At 41.8% G+C, this 16,224-nt stretch overlaps 1 protein-coding gene across 3 annotated transcripts in view; it reads left to right on the plus strand.

The window, feature by feature from the left end:
* The window catches only part of lrp2a (low density lipoprotein receptor-related protein 2a), a 60,143-nt gene that overhangs the window by 12,388 nt on the left and 31,531 nt on the right, over window positions 1-16,224 (plus strand). For 2 of the 3 annotated variants that reach the window (XR_012597162.1, XM_074659357.1), the window contains exons 12-35: window positions 894-1,117; window positions 1,571-1,777; window positions 1,923-2,125; window positions 3,374-3,514; window positions 3,748-3,951; window positions 4,529-4,721; window positions 5,233-5,358; window positions 6,032-6,162; window positions 6,371-6,508; window positions 6,596-6,877; window positions 7,011-7,250; window positions 7,934-8,053; window positions 8,576-8,692; window positions 8,818-9,198; window positions 9,493-9,507; window positions 10,553-10,801; window positions 11,395-11,606; window positions 11,732-11,916; window positions 12,032-12,260; window positions 12,395-12,572; window positions 12,791-12,919; window positions 13,774-13,940; window positions 14,493-14,636; window positions 14,801-14,910. Coding sequence is in view for 2 of the 3 variants with exons in the window: in XM_074659357.1 (XP_074515458.1) it covers window positions 894-1,117; window positions 1,571-1,777; window positions 1,923-2,125; window positions 3,374-3,514; window positions 3,748-3,951; window positions 4,529-4,721; window positions 5,233-5,358; window positions 6,032-6,162; window positions 6,371-6,508; window positions 6,596-6,877; window positions 7,011-7,250; window positions 7,934-8,053; window positions 8,576-8,692; window positions 8,818-9,198; window positions 9,493-9,507; window positions 10,553-10,801; window positions 11,395-11,606; window positions 11,732-11,916; window positions 12,032-12,260; window positions 12,395-12,572; window positions 12,791-12,919; window positions 13,774-13,940; window positions 14,493-14,636; window positions 14,801-14,910 (4,325 nt within the window). In the remaining variant the exon portion in view is untranslated. The remainder of the gene's footprint in view (window positions 1-893; window positions 1,118-1,570; window positions 1,778-1,922; window positions 2,126-3,373; window positions 3,515-3,747; window positions 3,952-4,528; window positions 4,722-5,232; window positions 5,359-6,031; window positions 6,163-6,370; window positions 6,509-6,595; window positions 6,878-7,010; window positions 7,251-7,933; window positions 8,054-8,575; window positions 8,693-8,817; window positions 9,199-9,492; window positions 9,508-10,552; window positions 10,802-11,394; window positions 11,607-11,731; window positions 11,917-12,031; window positions 12,261-12,394; window positions 12,573-12,790; window positions 12,920-13,773; window positions 13,941-14,492; window positions 14,637-14,800; window positions 14,911-16,224) is intronic. The other variant, XM_074659358.1, reaches the window with a different exon arrangement.

The raw sequence follows: 16,224 nt of genomic DNA on the forward strand, positions 1-16,224 counted from the left end.
GGATAATGTACAGCTAGCGGGTCACTGTTGTGAAATAAACCCCTTCAGGGCGGTGCAGCACTCCGACGCGTAGCCGGGGTTTATTTCACAACAATGACCGACTCGCTGTACATTATCACTTACTGAAGTTCTCTTTACATCCCGTCAGCAATCAATAAAACAAATGCTCTGGCGAAAAAAGAGAAAAAAATGTGGTATCTGTGGCTGTCACAGGACTGTGATAAGCCCGTCCAATCATTTCATTCGGCCCCGAATGATGATATGTTTATGTTCGTAATGATAATTTTGGGGGAGTGGCTTTGGAGGGAGGCCTGAAGGGACGGGCTGTCAGTGTTTCCAACTTGGCGACTTTCTTGTTAGATTTAGGAACTTTTGTAGCTAGTGCTGCTAGCTGCTTTAATTGGAAAAGAGTTGGCAACACTAGTATACCCCTAGTATGAGGTTTCAGCAGTCTGACAATTCAACTGGCTGTATTCCAAAGTTGCAGTCTTTTTAGTGCAAAATTCCCTCGTTGTGTTACTGTCCCTTTGCAGTGGCTCAGCAAGGAAGCACTGTCCGTTGAAGCTTTTGAAAGATGTCCACTTGAGTTGTCTGACTCAGGCTGCTGAAGCCTAAAGCAAAGTAATTTTTTACTCAGAACAAGGACTGGGGATTTTGTCTCCCCTCACTTGCATTGAAATCAATTTAAGAAGGGTTCACTTTGTGGCCAATATGAACCGGTGGACAGTTACATTGACCGATAACACTTTCAATGTACCTAAGGGCACGTGAGTATTGTATTAAGATACACTTGAAAAATGTGAACTTATCTTTTAATATCTTCCCATGATTTCTTGAAGCAGTGACCACCTACGAGCTAATTTCCTGACAACAATGGCGTCTTTTGTGTACAGGTGTTTTCTGTGGATATGGACGGTTCCAATATGCAGGTGGTTTTAAACGTATCAGTTGACTACCCCGAGAACTTGGCGGTGGATTGGGTGAACAATAAACTGTATGTGGTGGAGGCCAGCGTCAACAGGATTGACATGGTGGACTTTGATGGAAGTAACCGGGTCACGCTCATCACCGAAAACCTCGGAAACCCAAGAGGGCTGGCGGTGGACCCCACTGTCGGGTAAGCACATCTCCCAGTCTCCGTCCATTCATCTATCCAGCCATTCCCAAACCGCACATACAGTATCTGTCGTGCTCTGTTGGCGTGGAATAATGGGGGGTGTGTGTGAGATTAGCAGATTGCCCTGGGTGGATTAGTGAGGAGCACTGTAAGTGATGACCCTCATTGTAATCCAATAGTATAGTTCAATGGGGGAGGAGAGCCAGGTGGCTACAGATATATTGCTTATCGTAAATTAATGTACAGCTCTATGGTGAAATGCACAGCCACCCACCTGGAGACATAATGTGATGCTGTAGATGCTAGACTTAATTAACTAGAGGAAAGTCTCCTTTTTCTTCAGGGAATATATGTAATGTTATTTCCCAGGTCCCAGCTGCACATAGCTGTCCTCATGTAATGATCCCACCCCAGAGAAAACTGGCAGATTAAACATTTAACCTCCTTTCACAGGTATATGTTCTTCTCAGATTGGGAGGCGGTGAATGGACAGCCAGGCCTGGAGAGGGCCTTCATGGACGGCACCAACCGCTATGGGATCATTGGGAGTAAACTGGGCTGGCCAGCTGGTATCACGCTAGACATCGAAGCCAAGCGCATCTACTGGGTTGACAGTCGCTATGACTACATTGAAACTGCCACGTATGATGGCCTTCATAGGTAAATATATGTGTTGTTCCTAAAAAATAATACAGCATTTTAGTGAATGTACAACGACATAAAAGCAATTCTTTGAGGTAAACAAGTAGAAAGGTCCATGCATTTGTATTCTAATGAATCAATGTTCTCATCATGTTCTCAATAGAAAAACAGTGGTCCATGGAGGTGCTGTGATCCCACACCCATTTGGCATCAGTCTGTTTGAGCACAATGCCTATTTCACGGACTGGACCAAGATGGCCGTGATGAAAGCCAACAAGTTCACTGACAGCAGTCCTGAAGTTGTTTACAGCACATCTCAGACTCCACACGGAATAGCAGTGATACATCAGCTCAAACAGCCATATGGTAAGTCCCTTCCTTCTTCAGAGTGATGCAGCTCACAGTATAATGTCAATTTTACACAGATTTCCTGCCATGCAAACTGCTAGTATTTCTAAAGGAAGTTTCACTGCAAAAATGCGAAATCTTACCAAATATATTTGTCTAAATACTCGTCAAAATATCTCATAACACTTAATATAAGACACAATCATCGAACAAGTACTGTAACATTTCAGTGAGACTTGTTTTCAAACAATGCATCTTGAATATCGTAAATAAAAAGAATTACAGGCTTATTATGACACATAACACTTCTTAATACTAGTGAAATAAAGCTCAAAATTATTTTTGCCAGCTAATTTTAAGATGTCTTTTTATCTCGATTAGTCTTTTTTTTTTATGCTTCTTCACACTAAATGATTTATTTCCAAGAAACGGTAAACACAAGATTTAAAGTGGCTCTTTTGTGTGATTCTTTGTGTAGAAAGTAATTTGGTTTTACCGTGAGATGTGATATTTTAATGTACATGATTGGGAATCATCAGCTTTTCACTAGCCAAACAACAAAAAGTGCAGTAGGGCACAAGTCTCCGCAGCTAAAAGTCCAATTTTAAGGGTATTAAATGTTGTTTATATTCAATCATATTTAATAATTTTTTAACAGAAAGTTGCAGGTGTTTTTTCGTGAGTATTTCCGGGCCTGTGAAGCCATTTCACTCTATTATAGTGATTATGAATCATACAAATACTCAAAACAATCCCAAATAAGCAAAACAGCAGTGTCTAATTGGGGCACCTTGTTATGTTTCAGTTCCACATATTTGTAGGGCTGCTCCCTCTCTGTCGATTAGTCGACTCAACGGTTGTTTTGGTCTTTGTTGACTAAGATTTCTTTAGTTGATTAGTTATTTTTCATGATGAATGACTTATTTCCAAGAAATGTATGAGCTTATTTCTGGTAAACACAAGATTATGTTTGATTCTTTGTGGAGAAACTCAGTTTTACAGATCTGTCGATTAAATCAACTAATCTAATGAGCGTTAGTCGACTAAGAATTTCTTTGGTCGAGGACAGCCCTACTAAATATTACATCTTATTTCAAGAAATTTTACCAAGTGAATGTTCACTTGTTCCATTGGCAGTTCTTTTGCTCATTACAAGCAAAAACGCCTTTTATTATTATTATTTTTTACTTATTTTTGAAGTAGCTTTTCATTAAATTCATATAACTTTGCCAGTTACTGTGATTTTGTTTTTGTTTTTGTCTCCAGTGCCGAACCCTTGTAGTGTAGACAGAGGTGGATGTGAGCAGATCTGTGTTCTGAGTCACAGGAGTGACAATGGAGGACTGGGTTACCGCTGCAAATGTCGCGTGGGCTACGACCTACATGCTGATGGCAAGCGATGTTTTGGTAAGAGACATTTTTTTTTATAACTGAAGTCTCAGTATGTTTCCTTTAAACTGTAAAATTAGACTTAACACCCTAAAGATGTAATGGTCCATCCGAAACTGACCTATATGGCATCCCGCAGTGGTTTCATCTAGCTTAACTCTTTCTTTTGTGCTATGATTTTGTGAGGCTGAATATCTTTGGCTTGAGTGACTATCTTGTTTCATTATGGTCTTCTGATTTCCTATCTTCAGCTGTGAGGCAGTTTCTGCTGTTCTCCAGTCAACTGGCCGTGAGAGGGATCCCCTTTAACCTCTCCTCTCAGGAAGACATCATCCTGCCCGTCACTGGATCACCTTCCTACTTTGTCGGGGTGGATTTTAGCGCTGAAGACGATGCCATCTTCTTCTCAGACACGGCCAAAGATATCATCTATAAACAAAAAGTGGATGGGACTGGTGAGCATCTTGTTGGTCGCTCTAGCTGAATTGTTCAGAATATCCTGATCAGATTCACAGCATAAGGAAAGACATGTGTGTAGTAGGAAAAACTATCAGCAGCTAATATGTTTCCAGTGTGTTCTCTGTGCTTACATCATTGGATCATTTCTTCCCTTGCAGAGAGCTCTACCATGTGATTCAGCCAGGCTTATACAGGGAGTTAAGGGAGTGCCTGATGGGGCCGACTGGTACTATGGGGGAGGGAGTGGACAGGAGTATGGACAGTGGAAAATGGATCATATAATCAACGTACATCTTAAACTAATGACCTGAAAATGAGTTGGACACACTAATAAAGAATGTTTTACCAAGCAGTATTGATATTTAGTTTCAAAACTATCACCTAAGCTGTGGAAAGTAGTTCCTAATGCCCACGAGCACCACTGCTCTGATCAGTGATGTTGTTTTTGGAGCTGCTCTAGTTTTTTCTGTCCGGTCCACATGGGGAAAATGCAAGCTGACAGCCTATTTATTTAAATGTGTTCCTCTTTCATCTCTGTGTTAAACGGTGGTCTGACTGCTTTGATCTGCACAGGCAGGGAGGCGCTGGCAGCCAATAGAGTGGATGGAGTGGAGGACCTGGCTTACGATTGGATTTCAAAGAACCTCTACTGGACCGACCCGCGATACAGAAGCATATCTGTCATGAAGCTGGCTGATAAGTCCAGGAGAGCCATCATACGCAACCTCAACAACCCTCGGGCCATCGTGGTGCATCCTCCCATTGGGTAAATCAATATAAGACCAGAGAATTAATGTGAATGTTGTTCCTTTATGCAAAGTTTGGTATTTTTCTTATACTTTCTTATTAAAAAAAAGCATTTTTGAGGTTTGAAGGGATTCAGTGGGATTCAGACTACACATAGGAAGAGAGAAGTTTCTGCAACGCCAACTACAGTATGTATGTCTGGTAACAAATCTTATGATGTGTTCACTCATTCAAAAAAAGTCCTCAACCCGATAAAAGGAATCCCTATTTTGAACAAGCTGTTATTTCCAACAGCCTCAAAGTCATAAGGCCTCTGTGTCCAACAGCTCAGATTAGTTCAGCGTGAAGGGCAGTATTGTAGCGAACACTAAGAAGTTGGCTTAAACAGAAAAGCTCTATAATGTGGAAGTATCCAAAATAAAATCTAAATAAATAAGGTTTTGTCACCCAGACACAGTAGATGTTTCAAAATATTCAAGTTTTTGAATGAAATATGACTTTGACACTTGTTGTTTATTTGACTTGGACAGGTATATTTTTTGGACTGACTGGTACCGGCCAGCGAAGATTATGAGGGCTTGGGGTGATGGGTCACATGCCCTGTCTATTGTAAACACCACTCTTGGCTGGCCAAACGGCCTCGCTATTGACTGGAGGTGAGTCAAACAAGAACAGTCCCACAATACACCATTTCACCTTCAGTGCACTTAAAGAGGACCTATTATGCTAATATTCAGGTTCATACTTGTATTTTGGGTTTCTACTAGAACATGTTTACACGCTGTAATGTTCAAAAAACACTTTATTTTTCTCATACCGGCTGTGCTGCAGCACCTCTTTTCACCCTCTGTCTGAAACGCTCTGTTTGAGCTCCTGCCCAGTCTCCTCTGATTGGTCAGCTGGTCCACTGCTGTGGTGAACTGAACCAAACTCTTCAGACTGTGCTCCAGCTCCACTCTAACTAGCTTTGTTTGAGGGTGTACCAAACTAGCCGCTAGGCAGATGTTATGCAAATGTGTTACTTGGTGACATCACCACATTACGGAAGATAAGGCAGGACTTCAAGCAAGGCTTTTCGGGCATTTCAGGAGCAGTGTTTCTGTGGGGGAGAGTAACTCCCTTTGACATGGACTGTGGGCTTTGTAACTTTGCAGACCTTTTACATGCAAACAAACCTGTATAACACACTAAAGGATAATAGGTCCTCTTTAAGATTGATGTAAATTTGTATTGTTTTACCCATAGATGATGGTTGCTATAGCAATGTTTTTTCTGATCATTCCCCTGACTTGTTTTAAACTCTTGCTCTCTGCTTTGATCTCCACCCAGCTCAATGCGTCTGTATTGGGTGGATGCCTTCTTTGACAAAATTGAGCACAGCAATTTTGATGGACGAAACAGGATTACTTTGGACCGCATAACCCAGATGTCCCACCCGTTTGGTCTCACCATTTTTGAAGGTAATAAGTCCCGACATAAACAACAAGTTGCCCATAAAGTCCCAGTACAGGATCATGTATTTCATCTAAATAAAGAGGGAGTTAATTGAACTGCGGTTTGCCATTCTTGCTTTAATGATGGTCATGTTAGAAGAGCAATTACTGTTACCAGGAGGTGATGAAAGATAAACTAACAGAGGTTTTGCTCGGTTGCCCCTGTCCCTCAAAGGCTACGCATATTTCACTGACTGGCGCCTGGGTGGCATTGTACGTGTGCGCAAGACCGACGGTGGGGAGATGGTCATTATCCGAAGAGGAATCAGCCACATCATGCATGTCAAGTCTTTCAACTCCAACTCTCAGATTGGTTAGTAGCTTTATTCACCACTCTTCTCACTCTGCATGCATAGCTGAGGCTCACACTTGTCAGTCATCACTCCGCTCTCCTTCTCAGGCTCCAACCTCTGCAACAGGCAGACGAATCCTAACGGAGACTGCAGCCACTTCTGCTTCCCAGCCCCGGACTCACAGAGGGTGTGTGGCTGTCCGTACGGCATGAAGCTGCTGCCCAACCAGCAGACGTGTGTGGAGGACCCCTCCAATGAGCCCCCCACACTGCAGTGCGGAGCCAACTCCTTCTCCTGTGGCAACGGCAAATGTGTCCCAAACAGCTACAGATGCGATGGTGTTGACGACTGCCATGACAACAGTGACGAAGTCAACTGTGGAATTAACAGTAATGCTTTTTTTGTGAATCTAGTCTATTACACTGGCCCGACCTGACCAGAGTAAAAAACTATTTCTTGCCCCTTTTTTTTTTTTATTCAATAATATAATATTTTAATCAAGATCATCATTTCTTTTTTCAGACACCACTTGCTCTCCCTCTGCGTTCACCTGTGCCAATAAGCACTGCGTGCCTGCAGGATGGCGCTGTGATGGGCACAATGACTGTTTTGATAACAGCGATGAGTACAACTGCCCTACGCAGGTGCCTGGAACGTGCCCCGCCAATCAGTTCACCTGCAGCAACCACCGCTGCATCCCACACACCTGGCGCTGTGACACTGACAACGACTGCGGGGACAGTTCAGATGAAGTTGACTGCCGTGAGTATCCCTTTAGATTCGAGTTTCTCAAAGTGTGAGGCGGGCCGCTCCAGGGGGGCTCCAAACAGTTTCAAGGGAGGCTCAGTGAATGGAAGTGAAAAATAAGATTCACATAGAATAGATTAAGTGTGTGATTTGATTAAAGACAAAGTTCAGAGATAGAGTAATTTGGGGGAATTTTACGTAGAACCCAGAAAGTCGCGGAAGGTCTCATTTTTTAGGTTAGGTTACAACCTGTTCACACACTGGCAATAAAAAACAATTAAAAAACGTTTGTAGGTGTAAAAACATACATTTAATGTCTTTGAAATGAGTTTGAAATGCCTTGAAGTTAATATAATGCACAGATTATAAAAAACATAGAGATGAAAGCTGGTCAATAGGCTACTGGAGATAACTCACTTTTACTAGTATTATTTTTTAAATGCCTTTAAGTTTATCCAGGATAATGTTGAATGCCCCACCTTAGTCCCAAATATGAAAAAGGGTTACTCAAAAAACAATTTATTTACACCGAATCTGCTGTGGACCCAATGGTACACAGTTACCATTAATCAGCTGCTTCTGTTCCTCTAATACATTAAAATGATTGTAAACTTGTACAGTATTGTATGTGTTGCCCAAGAAAGGGTAGCAGATTAGCTTGTAGACTCATATTTTTGTCTGACAATTCATGTTGACAGATCTGAGCAGCACGTGCCATCCAGGACAGTTTCAATGTCCAGACCATCGCTGCATAGACCCCAACTATGTCTGTGATGGGGACAGGGACTGTGTGGACGGGGCGGACGAGCAGGGATGCAGTGAGTATCTCTCTGGATTACAGTTTTCCGTGGACACGCTCATAATCGTTGGTCTCATCTGGTGCTCACTTATAACAAATCAAGTCTTTTTACAAGTGCGTGATAAAAATCTAATTTCATTTAGCTGGCATTTATAAAACTGATGAAACTATTCAGATCAGATCTATTTGCATCAGGTCTCATGACCATGTTGACATTCCTACGAAATGATAAATTGTAAACTTGCGTCAACCCAGCTTCTCGCTTTGAGATATTGTTGGCTTTATCAGCCATTTCCCCGTAAAAAAATGATTGATTTGTTCAGTCATTCATGCATTCATTCAGCAACTGTAAGTACCAGATAAACATGCTCAAGAAGCTGTAGAGGTCAATTGAATGCTCTGTAAATTTCAACAAGCATTTGCTAAGCCTCTTAGTTTATTGATCTCATTACTTGAGTTGCACAACAGTTGAGCTCAGCATGCATACAAAACTGCAGAAATATTGAATGTCAGGTTTAACATACTCAACTGGATTTTTCAGTCTACAACTGCACTGTGAATGAGTTCAAGTGCTCCAGCGGTCACCAGTGTATCAACTCCTACTACCGATGTGATGGAGTCTTTGATTGCAGCGATCGCTCAGATGAACAAGGCTGTCGTAAGTATTTAATTAGTGCCTTTGGTCACTGGTTATACTACTGAAGCATTACTCAGTCGTGCATAATTATGTACAAGGTTGCTAATATATTAAAATGTGTGGTGTTTCCTAATGTATCTCTGTAGCTACTAGGCCTCCAGGGATGTGCCACCATGAGAGTGAGTTCCAGTGTCAGTCAGACGGCAGCTGTGTACCGTCCACCTGGGAGTGTGACGGTCATCCGGACTGCGAGGATGGCAGCGACGAACACCACGCCTGCCCACCTCGCACCTGCCCCTCCACGCTCTTCCGCTGCGACAACGGAAACTGTGTGTTGCGCAGCTGGCTCTGTGATGGGGACAACGACTGCAGAGACATGAGCGACGAAAGAGACTGTCCCACGCCGCCTTTCCGATGTCCGAGCTGGCAGTGGCAGTGCCCAGGCCACAGTTTGTGCATCAACCTCACCACAGTGTGTGACAACACTCCCGACTGCCCAAACGGCGCTGACGAGTCTCCTCTCTGCAGTAAGTCTGCCTTCTTTGACAGACAGTTTTATTAAGTTTTCCGGCTTCCTCAAATTCAATTCAATTTTCACATGACACGACAAACAGGATCAAACACTCCGTTGATTTAGATTAACTTGACATTTTCTTCCTGTATTCTATAAATAAGAGCTTCATCCCACAGAAATTTTGTGTTTACTGTTATCTGTTTGTCTGTTGAGATTGTTGTTAAAATCATGCATGTGTGTGATTTGACCTGTATTAACCTGAAAATTATCTGTGATCTTCCTTTCTTGCCTTTCTCACTACTTTCAGACGAGCCTTTGCCAGGTAGGAACAAACTCTCAATCATTGGTAGAAATGCTGCAAGTCGTTTTGATTAATTTTCAACAAACACAGTATCTTTATTAACTATTTTAATATTCGTAGATTTGTTTCAAAAACACAATCAAAAAAAGAATTGTTGTAAGTAGAGTGTGTGGTAAATATAACAATAATTTTCCACAGATATGCATAAAAATAGTTCTGGCTCAGAGTAGCACTTCTAAAGACACTTACTGAAGTAGGTAGTGCTTTGTTGTTCATTAATTATCATTGGAACATGCACAACAATTGCATAACTTGGTAGACTTTGTATTTATGTTGTATGAGTTATCATTTACTTGGTTTAACTTCCAGAGGTGTGGACTCGAGTCACATGACTTGGACACGAGTCAGACCCGAGTCACAAATTTGATGACTTTAGACTCGACTTGACAAAATAAAAAAACACCAAACCCAAAGATTAAAAAGTATCCTATGTTATTTAAAAAGTGTGCCACGAAGAAGATGCCCGGTACCAGAGGTAACTCCAACAATGTTGGACATGTTGGGTTTATTATTTACTTTTTGAGATATCCTTTATTGATTTGTTTGGGAAGAGGAATTACTCGTGGGGGAAAAAAATGAAGTGAACAAACTAACTAACAAATCAATTTCTATCTTTTGTTGTTTATTGCTGAATCCCCAAAAAGTGGTGTATTTTTGTTTTTGGTGAATATTATTGGGACTTGCATTTGATTATCTTACACTAAATTCCTGAGATCCACTGTGTTTGAACCGATCCGACAGCATCCAATCAAGTTGCAGGAGAAAACCATGAAGAACTAATGTTACGATACTGAGCGCCAGTTGGTGTCAGTTACTCAGTTGTTAAAATGGCATTACATTTGGTGAAGAGCGCATTATGACTTGTTTAGGACTCAAAGTTCAGGACCAGGAACTTGAGTGCAAAGACTTGCGACTTACTTGTGACTTGCAAACCAATGACTTGGTCCCACCTCTGTCAATTTCCATTTTTGGGTTCTAAATAGTTTTTTCTCTGCTTTCAACTCAGATCAGGAGAGCTGTTCTGACAACAACGCCGGCTGCACCCATGGTTGTATCCAAGGGCCATTTGGTGCCCAGTGCACGTGCCCTGTGGGCTATCAACTGAGTAACGACTCCAAAACCTGTGAGGATGTAGATGAGTGTAATCCCCCTGGACTTTGTAGCCAGCACTGCTTTAATGAGAGAGGCTCTTTCCGCTGCCACTGCCAGGATGGTTACACTCTCGAAGCGGACCAGCGGACCTGCAAGGCCTCAGGTGAGGAGGGATGTGACTTAAACCTTCTGTGCATGGAACGTATTGCTCCCCCATGTAGTTGTTAATAACAAACTATAATTTCATAATGCAGTAGAATAGGAAATAGGCCAATTATCAGTCCTACAGTGTCATGGTTGTTCAGAGTTTTCTCCGCTGTGCCGCATGTTGGGCAGGAATGGGCTGTTATTAAGGGGGAGCTCGGCCGCCAGACTGCAAGACTGACACACACCGTCTTTCTTCTCCCATGTCTCTCCTTGCTGCTCTGATTTCTTTAGATAAGACAAATAACATATATGTCACTCACCGGCCATCACTGGTGTAATTAGATAATAATCACCAACAAAGGGCTGTTTATGGGGAGCGTGCCTGACATGAGCTCCTCTTCCACACAGATAACCTGCTGAAAGACTTTCCAATACAAAAGGTCATTATTTGGGACAAAAGTGCATTCCCGGAGGATCGCCATTTGAGTCGGTTCTAGTTAACAGGCCTGTCGTATAGTTGTGGCTGACATGCAAAAGCTGATAAGTGCTCTTATTAACATGAGAATGGACATGAAAAATAGGTAACAGAGATTTGATGTCTGTTTGCAGATTCTCGTCAGGCGTTCCTGTTAGTGGCCAGTCGAAATCAGATTGTGCAGGATGACATAACCGCTCAGCCCAATGTGGTGCGCTCACTGGTTCGAGACGGACGCAACATCGTGGCCCTAGATTTCGACTCGGTTGCCGACCGTGTGTACTGGTCCGACACGAGCCAGGACAGAATCTGGAGTGCTAACAAAAATGGCAGTGACAGAACTGTGGTGAGTTGTTCCTTCTTGTCACCACAGACATATTGCTCTGAAATAGTTTGCGTTTATTCCCAGCTTTAGTTTAATTTTTTAATAAAGTTAACATATTTAACTAAGAATGAGTCTCTTGTGGACAGATATTTGACAGTGGAGTGACTGTAACAGAGAGCCTTGCTGTGGACTGGGTGGGCAGGAACCTATACTGGACCGACTACGTCTTGGAGACTATTGAAGTGTCTAAACTGGATGGCACCCACCGAACCGTATTAGTCAGTGAAAATGTCACCAACCCCCGAGCCCTGGTGCTGGACCCAAGGGACAGGTCAGTGACGTACTTAAGAAAACAAGTTTGTTTTAAATCTGTGTGTCTTTAGTACATGTTACGGTCTGCTTGTCATTATCAACGCAGTTGGCGTTAAAAGACATTTGTTTTGCAGCGCTCACCTGATGTTCTGGACCGACTGGGGGAGGAACCCCCGCATTGAGAGGGCCAGCATGGATGGGAAACTGAGGACTGTTATCATAAGCAACAAGCTGTACTGGCCCAATGGTCTAACCATAGACTATCCAAACAATCTGTTGTACTTTGCTGATGCCTACTTGGATTTCATCGACTACTGCGACTATAACGGCAACAACAGGAAGCAAGTGCTGGCCAGTGACCTGGTGAGTGTGTGAGAAGGAATTATCTGTAGAGATCTGATCTATGTTGATAATCTAAAAGCAAACACATTCAACTTCCTATTGAATAGCATGTGTAAGACGCACTTTTTTTTTCTTTTGCTACTCTCTGTGAAAAGGTACTGCAACATCCCCACGCAATTACCATTTTTGAGGATTTTGTGTATTGGACCGACAGATACATCAACCGTGTGATGCGAGCCCATAAGTGGCACGGGGAGAACCAGACAGTGATGCTTTTCAACCTCCCTCAGCCCATGGGTCTGGTGGCAGTGCACCCAGCAAGGCAGCCGGCAGGTATGGCAAAGATATTTCACATCAACAAATCTCTGTTGCGTCCCTATTAGCTGATATGTTGGTCTCCTGAATTGGTTTGGGTCTTCTTGTATATTGATAATGAAGCCACTACGCAGCAGGTCCACTGTTTTTGTAAATTCAGAATGATCCTAGAGATCCTGTGAAGATAACTGTTGACTCTTTGTGCACGTGTGTTTTTGTGTGCATGTGTGCTTTAGGTGTAAACCACTGCTTGAGGAGTCCCTGTACTCACATCTGCCTGCTCTCCGCCGTGGGACCGAGGTACTACTCGTGTGCCTGCCCCTCAGGCTGGACACTGGCAGCAGACCAAATCACCTGCACCAGAGGTATGCATCCTGCCAAATGGAGGAAAACACTCATCACTCAGTTTGATGAAAAAGGAAGTCGGGTCAGATGCAGTTGATAAGTTGTTGTACTCATAAGGTATTCCTCTTAGCTGAGGTTACAGTTGTAAAAGAGCAACCCTGTTATTGTGGAAATGGTGCATGCTTTATCTCAATGTTGGTAAGAGAAGAAACACTATTCGTATCATAGATCGATCCAGGTCCTTGTCAACAGTCTCCCATTTAGATTCTCTTGTAAACTGCTCTTCCAGTCAGAAATATTAAGAATCATACAAGCATGTCTTTCAAGGTCTTAAGGAGACAAGGGACCTTTAATTCAAAGTCCAAGGAGTCTCCCTCAGGTCAACAGCTTAACTCATCTCAGGTTTCAGCCCATTCAAGCCAAGCAGAACACAGTCTGCCCCTGAGGCCAACGATTATCCAAGAATGAAAATGCCCCACAACCATTCATTGATTCTAATCTCTGATGACAAAGCAAATCAGAATGTTGAAACAACTTTCACCAGTCAATCCTCTTTATAGATAAAGGCCTGTTAGCTATTTTGCACCAGGTATCATACACTGAAAGCAACTTTTAGATTTGGATTACCATGGGCTAAATCCATATCCAGGAAACATGGTTTCCTAGCTCTGTTTTAGACTTTGTTACGTAACTTTTAAAGTCCTAAGTAATTCACAGCCTTGAGGAAAATTCTAGTTTTAGGGTAGGAGTATTTTGTTCACAAATTAGAAGTCACAATGACGTAGCTTTTGTTTGTTGTTTTACTGTAGGAGTAGTTTGTAAATGTATTCTTAGTCACTGTTTTAATCACTGCTTTTATAATTTTTACTTGTAGTTGAGGATCCTTTCCTGGTGGTCGTGAGAGACAGCATCATCTATGGCATTTCCTTGAACCCAGATGAAAAGAGTAATAATGCTATGGTCCCTATTGCTGGGCTTCAGAACGGCTACGATGTTGACTTTGATGACAACGAACAGACCATCTACTGGGTGGAGCACCCGGTGAGTTAGAAAATACGTCATTGTCTACAGATAGAAATCTGTCTTTGGTTTGCATGTGCAAAATTTTATATCAAAAAGGGTACATTAAAACACAACATATCACATCCAGACAGGACACATTAAAAAATGTACATAAAAACACAATGCACAATAGAAGCTACATTAAAAGGAGCACCAACACGATGGCGAGGACTGAATCAAGGTTAAATAAATAGATATTAAATGCTGTGTGCTGAGGTAGCAGGCTGGCTTCAGAAAGTAGCTCTCCTTGCTAATTAAAATATTTCATGGCAAAAGGACAAAAAGCATTTTACAGATGTTTTTCTTTGCACAGGGGACTCTGTACGTTTGCCTGTGGTAATGTCATGTTACTGTCATGTCACAGTTCAGTTCAGAACATAGTTGTCTTCTAAAGACAACTTTGAGATTAGGGTTGATGGTAAAAATACACAATAAAAACTCAATTTAAACATGCTGGGAATACACAACACAAGATTCACTCGACATATCTAGCAGTGGTTGAGATGAACCTGTCTTTCCTTTGTCCACCAGGGTGAGATCCACAGGGTGAAGTCAGACGGGACTAACAGGACAGAGTTCGCCCCTGCTGCCATCCTTGGCTCCCCTGTCGGCCTGGCCTTGGACTGGATCACAGAGAACCTGTACTACACCAACCCATCTACACAGTCTATTGAGGTAAGACAAATAATACTAAGTCCTGTTGTTGTTTTTTCATTATTACTGTCTTTAACTTTAGCTAAGATGACTATTTCTTTGTAATAGGAAAACAGAAGATAAGTGTGAATAAGGGCAGTGTATCAACACAATAATTGCACCTGTTTGTGTTTGTGCTCGGCCAGGTCTTGAAGTTGAGGGGGGAGGTACAGTACAGGAAAACTCTAATCACAAATAACGGCTCTCCAACCGGTGCTGGCAGTCCTGTTGGCATCGCAGTGGACCCAGCACGTGGGTAAGCCCCATTTAACACAGTCCTGGCACGGCCACTCATCCCCACAGCTACTGAGCTCTAACAGCCTCCTCATCGCCATCTGCTCTGCCTCGAGAGAGAGAGAGAGAGAGAGAGAGAGAGAGAGAGAGAGAGAGAGAGAGAGCGAGAGAGAGAGAGAGAGAGAGAGAGAGAGAGAGAGAGCTCAAACCAGTGTTACTGAATACCACGCCGCACACTCAAAAGCCCAGCGACGCACAATAGAGTACAATCAAGACATTTCTAAACCGTCCCTTCTCACTCTAATATAAAAACACTGCAACTCTGATTTTGGGTATATGAGCAAAATCAGTGTTGCAAGAATTTCATACTTCAACTCAGGTATGATTTTGTCCTCTATTGTATTTTACTACTTTGTCTATTTGTGTCTGTAGATTTCTCCTAAATTCAACAAAAATTAGCATTAGACAATGCCTCATTTGCCTATTTAAACATAACATTTCAGTGAACTTGTAATATAAAAAATAATTGTCTTAAGGTAAGTAATCAACCAGGGAAGTTTCATGGTGATATCTATTAATTTTTTTTATTTATTAATATTTTTTTTTACCCTATTCACATGTAGTGTCTTCAAAATGTATGGAATTTTACAATCCATATCTTTAAAGTATGTTTTCTTAAACTGAGTTTTTTCTCACTCTGAGCCAGAAATCTCCACTTTAGTAGCACGTACATCCACCAAACCTTCCAGTTTCATTCCTCTCTAGATTCTGAAGGTGTTTACTGAGGGGTTTGTTCATATATCATTCACAGCCTGATTTATACATCATTTTATTAATTAAAAACATGGCGAAAATGTTTTTTTTTTTATGGCTGTTGACTGTATTTTCTGATTTATGGAGTGATAAAAAGAGATATCCAAAACCCCCTCTGGAAAAACCCTCAACTTTAATATGTCAACAAAATGAAACAAGAATTTCAACCTGGCTTTATCCAATGTTCAGATTTCTTTTCTGGAAATGTATGCAAATTAGCACACATTTGTTAAGATAAAGCCTCATTTGCATATTTAAACATACATTTTCAGAAAACTTGTAATACAAAACATATTTGTCTTAATGTAAGTAATTACTGGGGAAGTGTCACGGTGATATCTATTAGTTCATTTTTTTTACCCTATTCACCTGGAGTGTCTCGCCTTAATAAAAACCTTTGATAGTCCAGTGAACAAACTCAGAAAGTGTCCTTTCATTAAACTAAATACAAGGCTGATATTCTGAGTCCCTAAAAAGTAAGGTAAATATTTTTTATCTAGGTGATTTGACTTTAAAATGTACT

Source organism: Sebastes fasciatus, chromosome 14 (assembly GCF_043250625.1).
Source record: "Sebastes fasciatus isolate fSebFas1 chromosome 14, fSebFas1.pri, whole genome shotgun sequence".
Lineage (NCBI taxonomy): Eukaryota > Metazoa > Chordata > Actinopteri > Perciformes > Sebastidae > Sebastes > Sebastes fasciatus.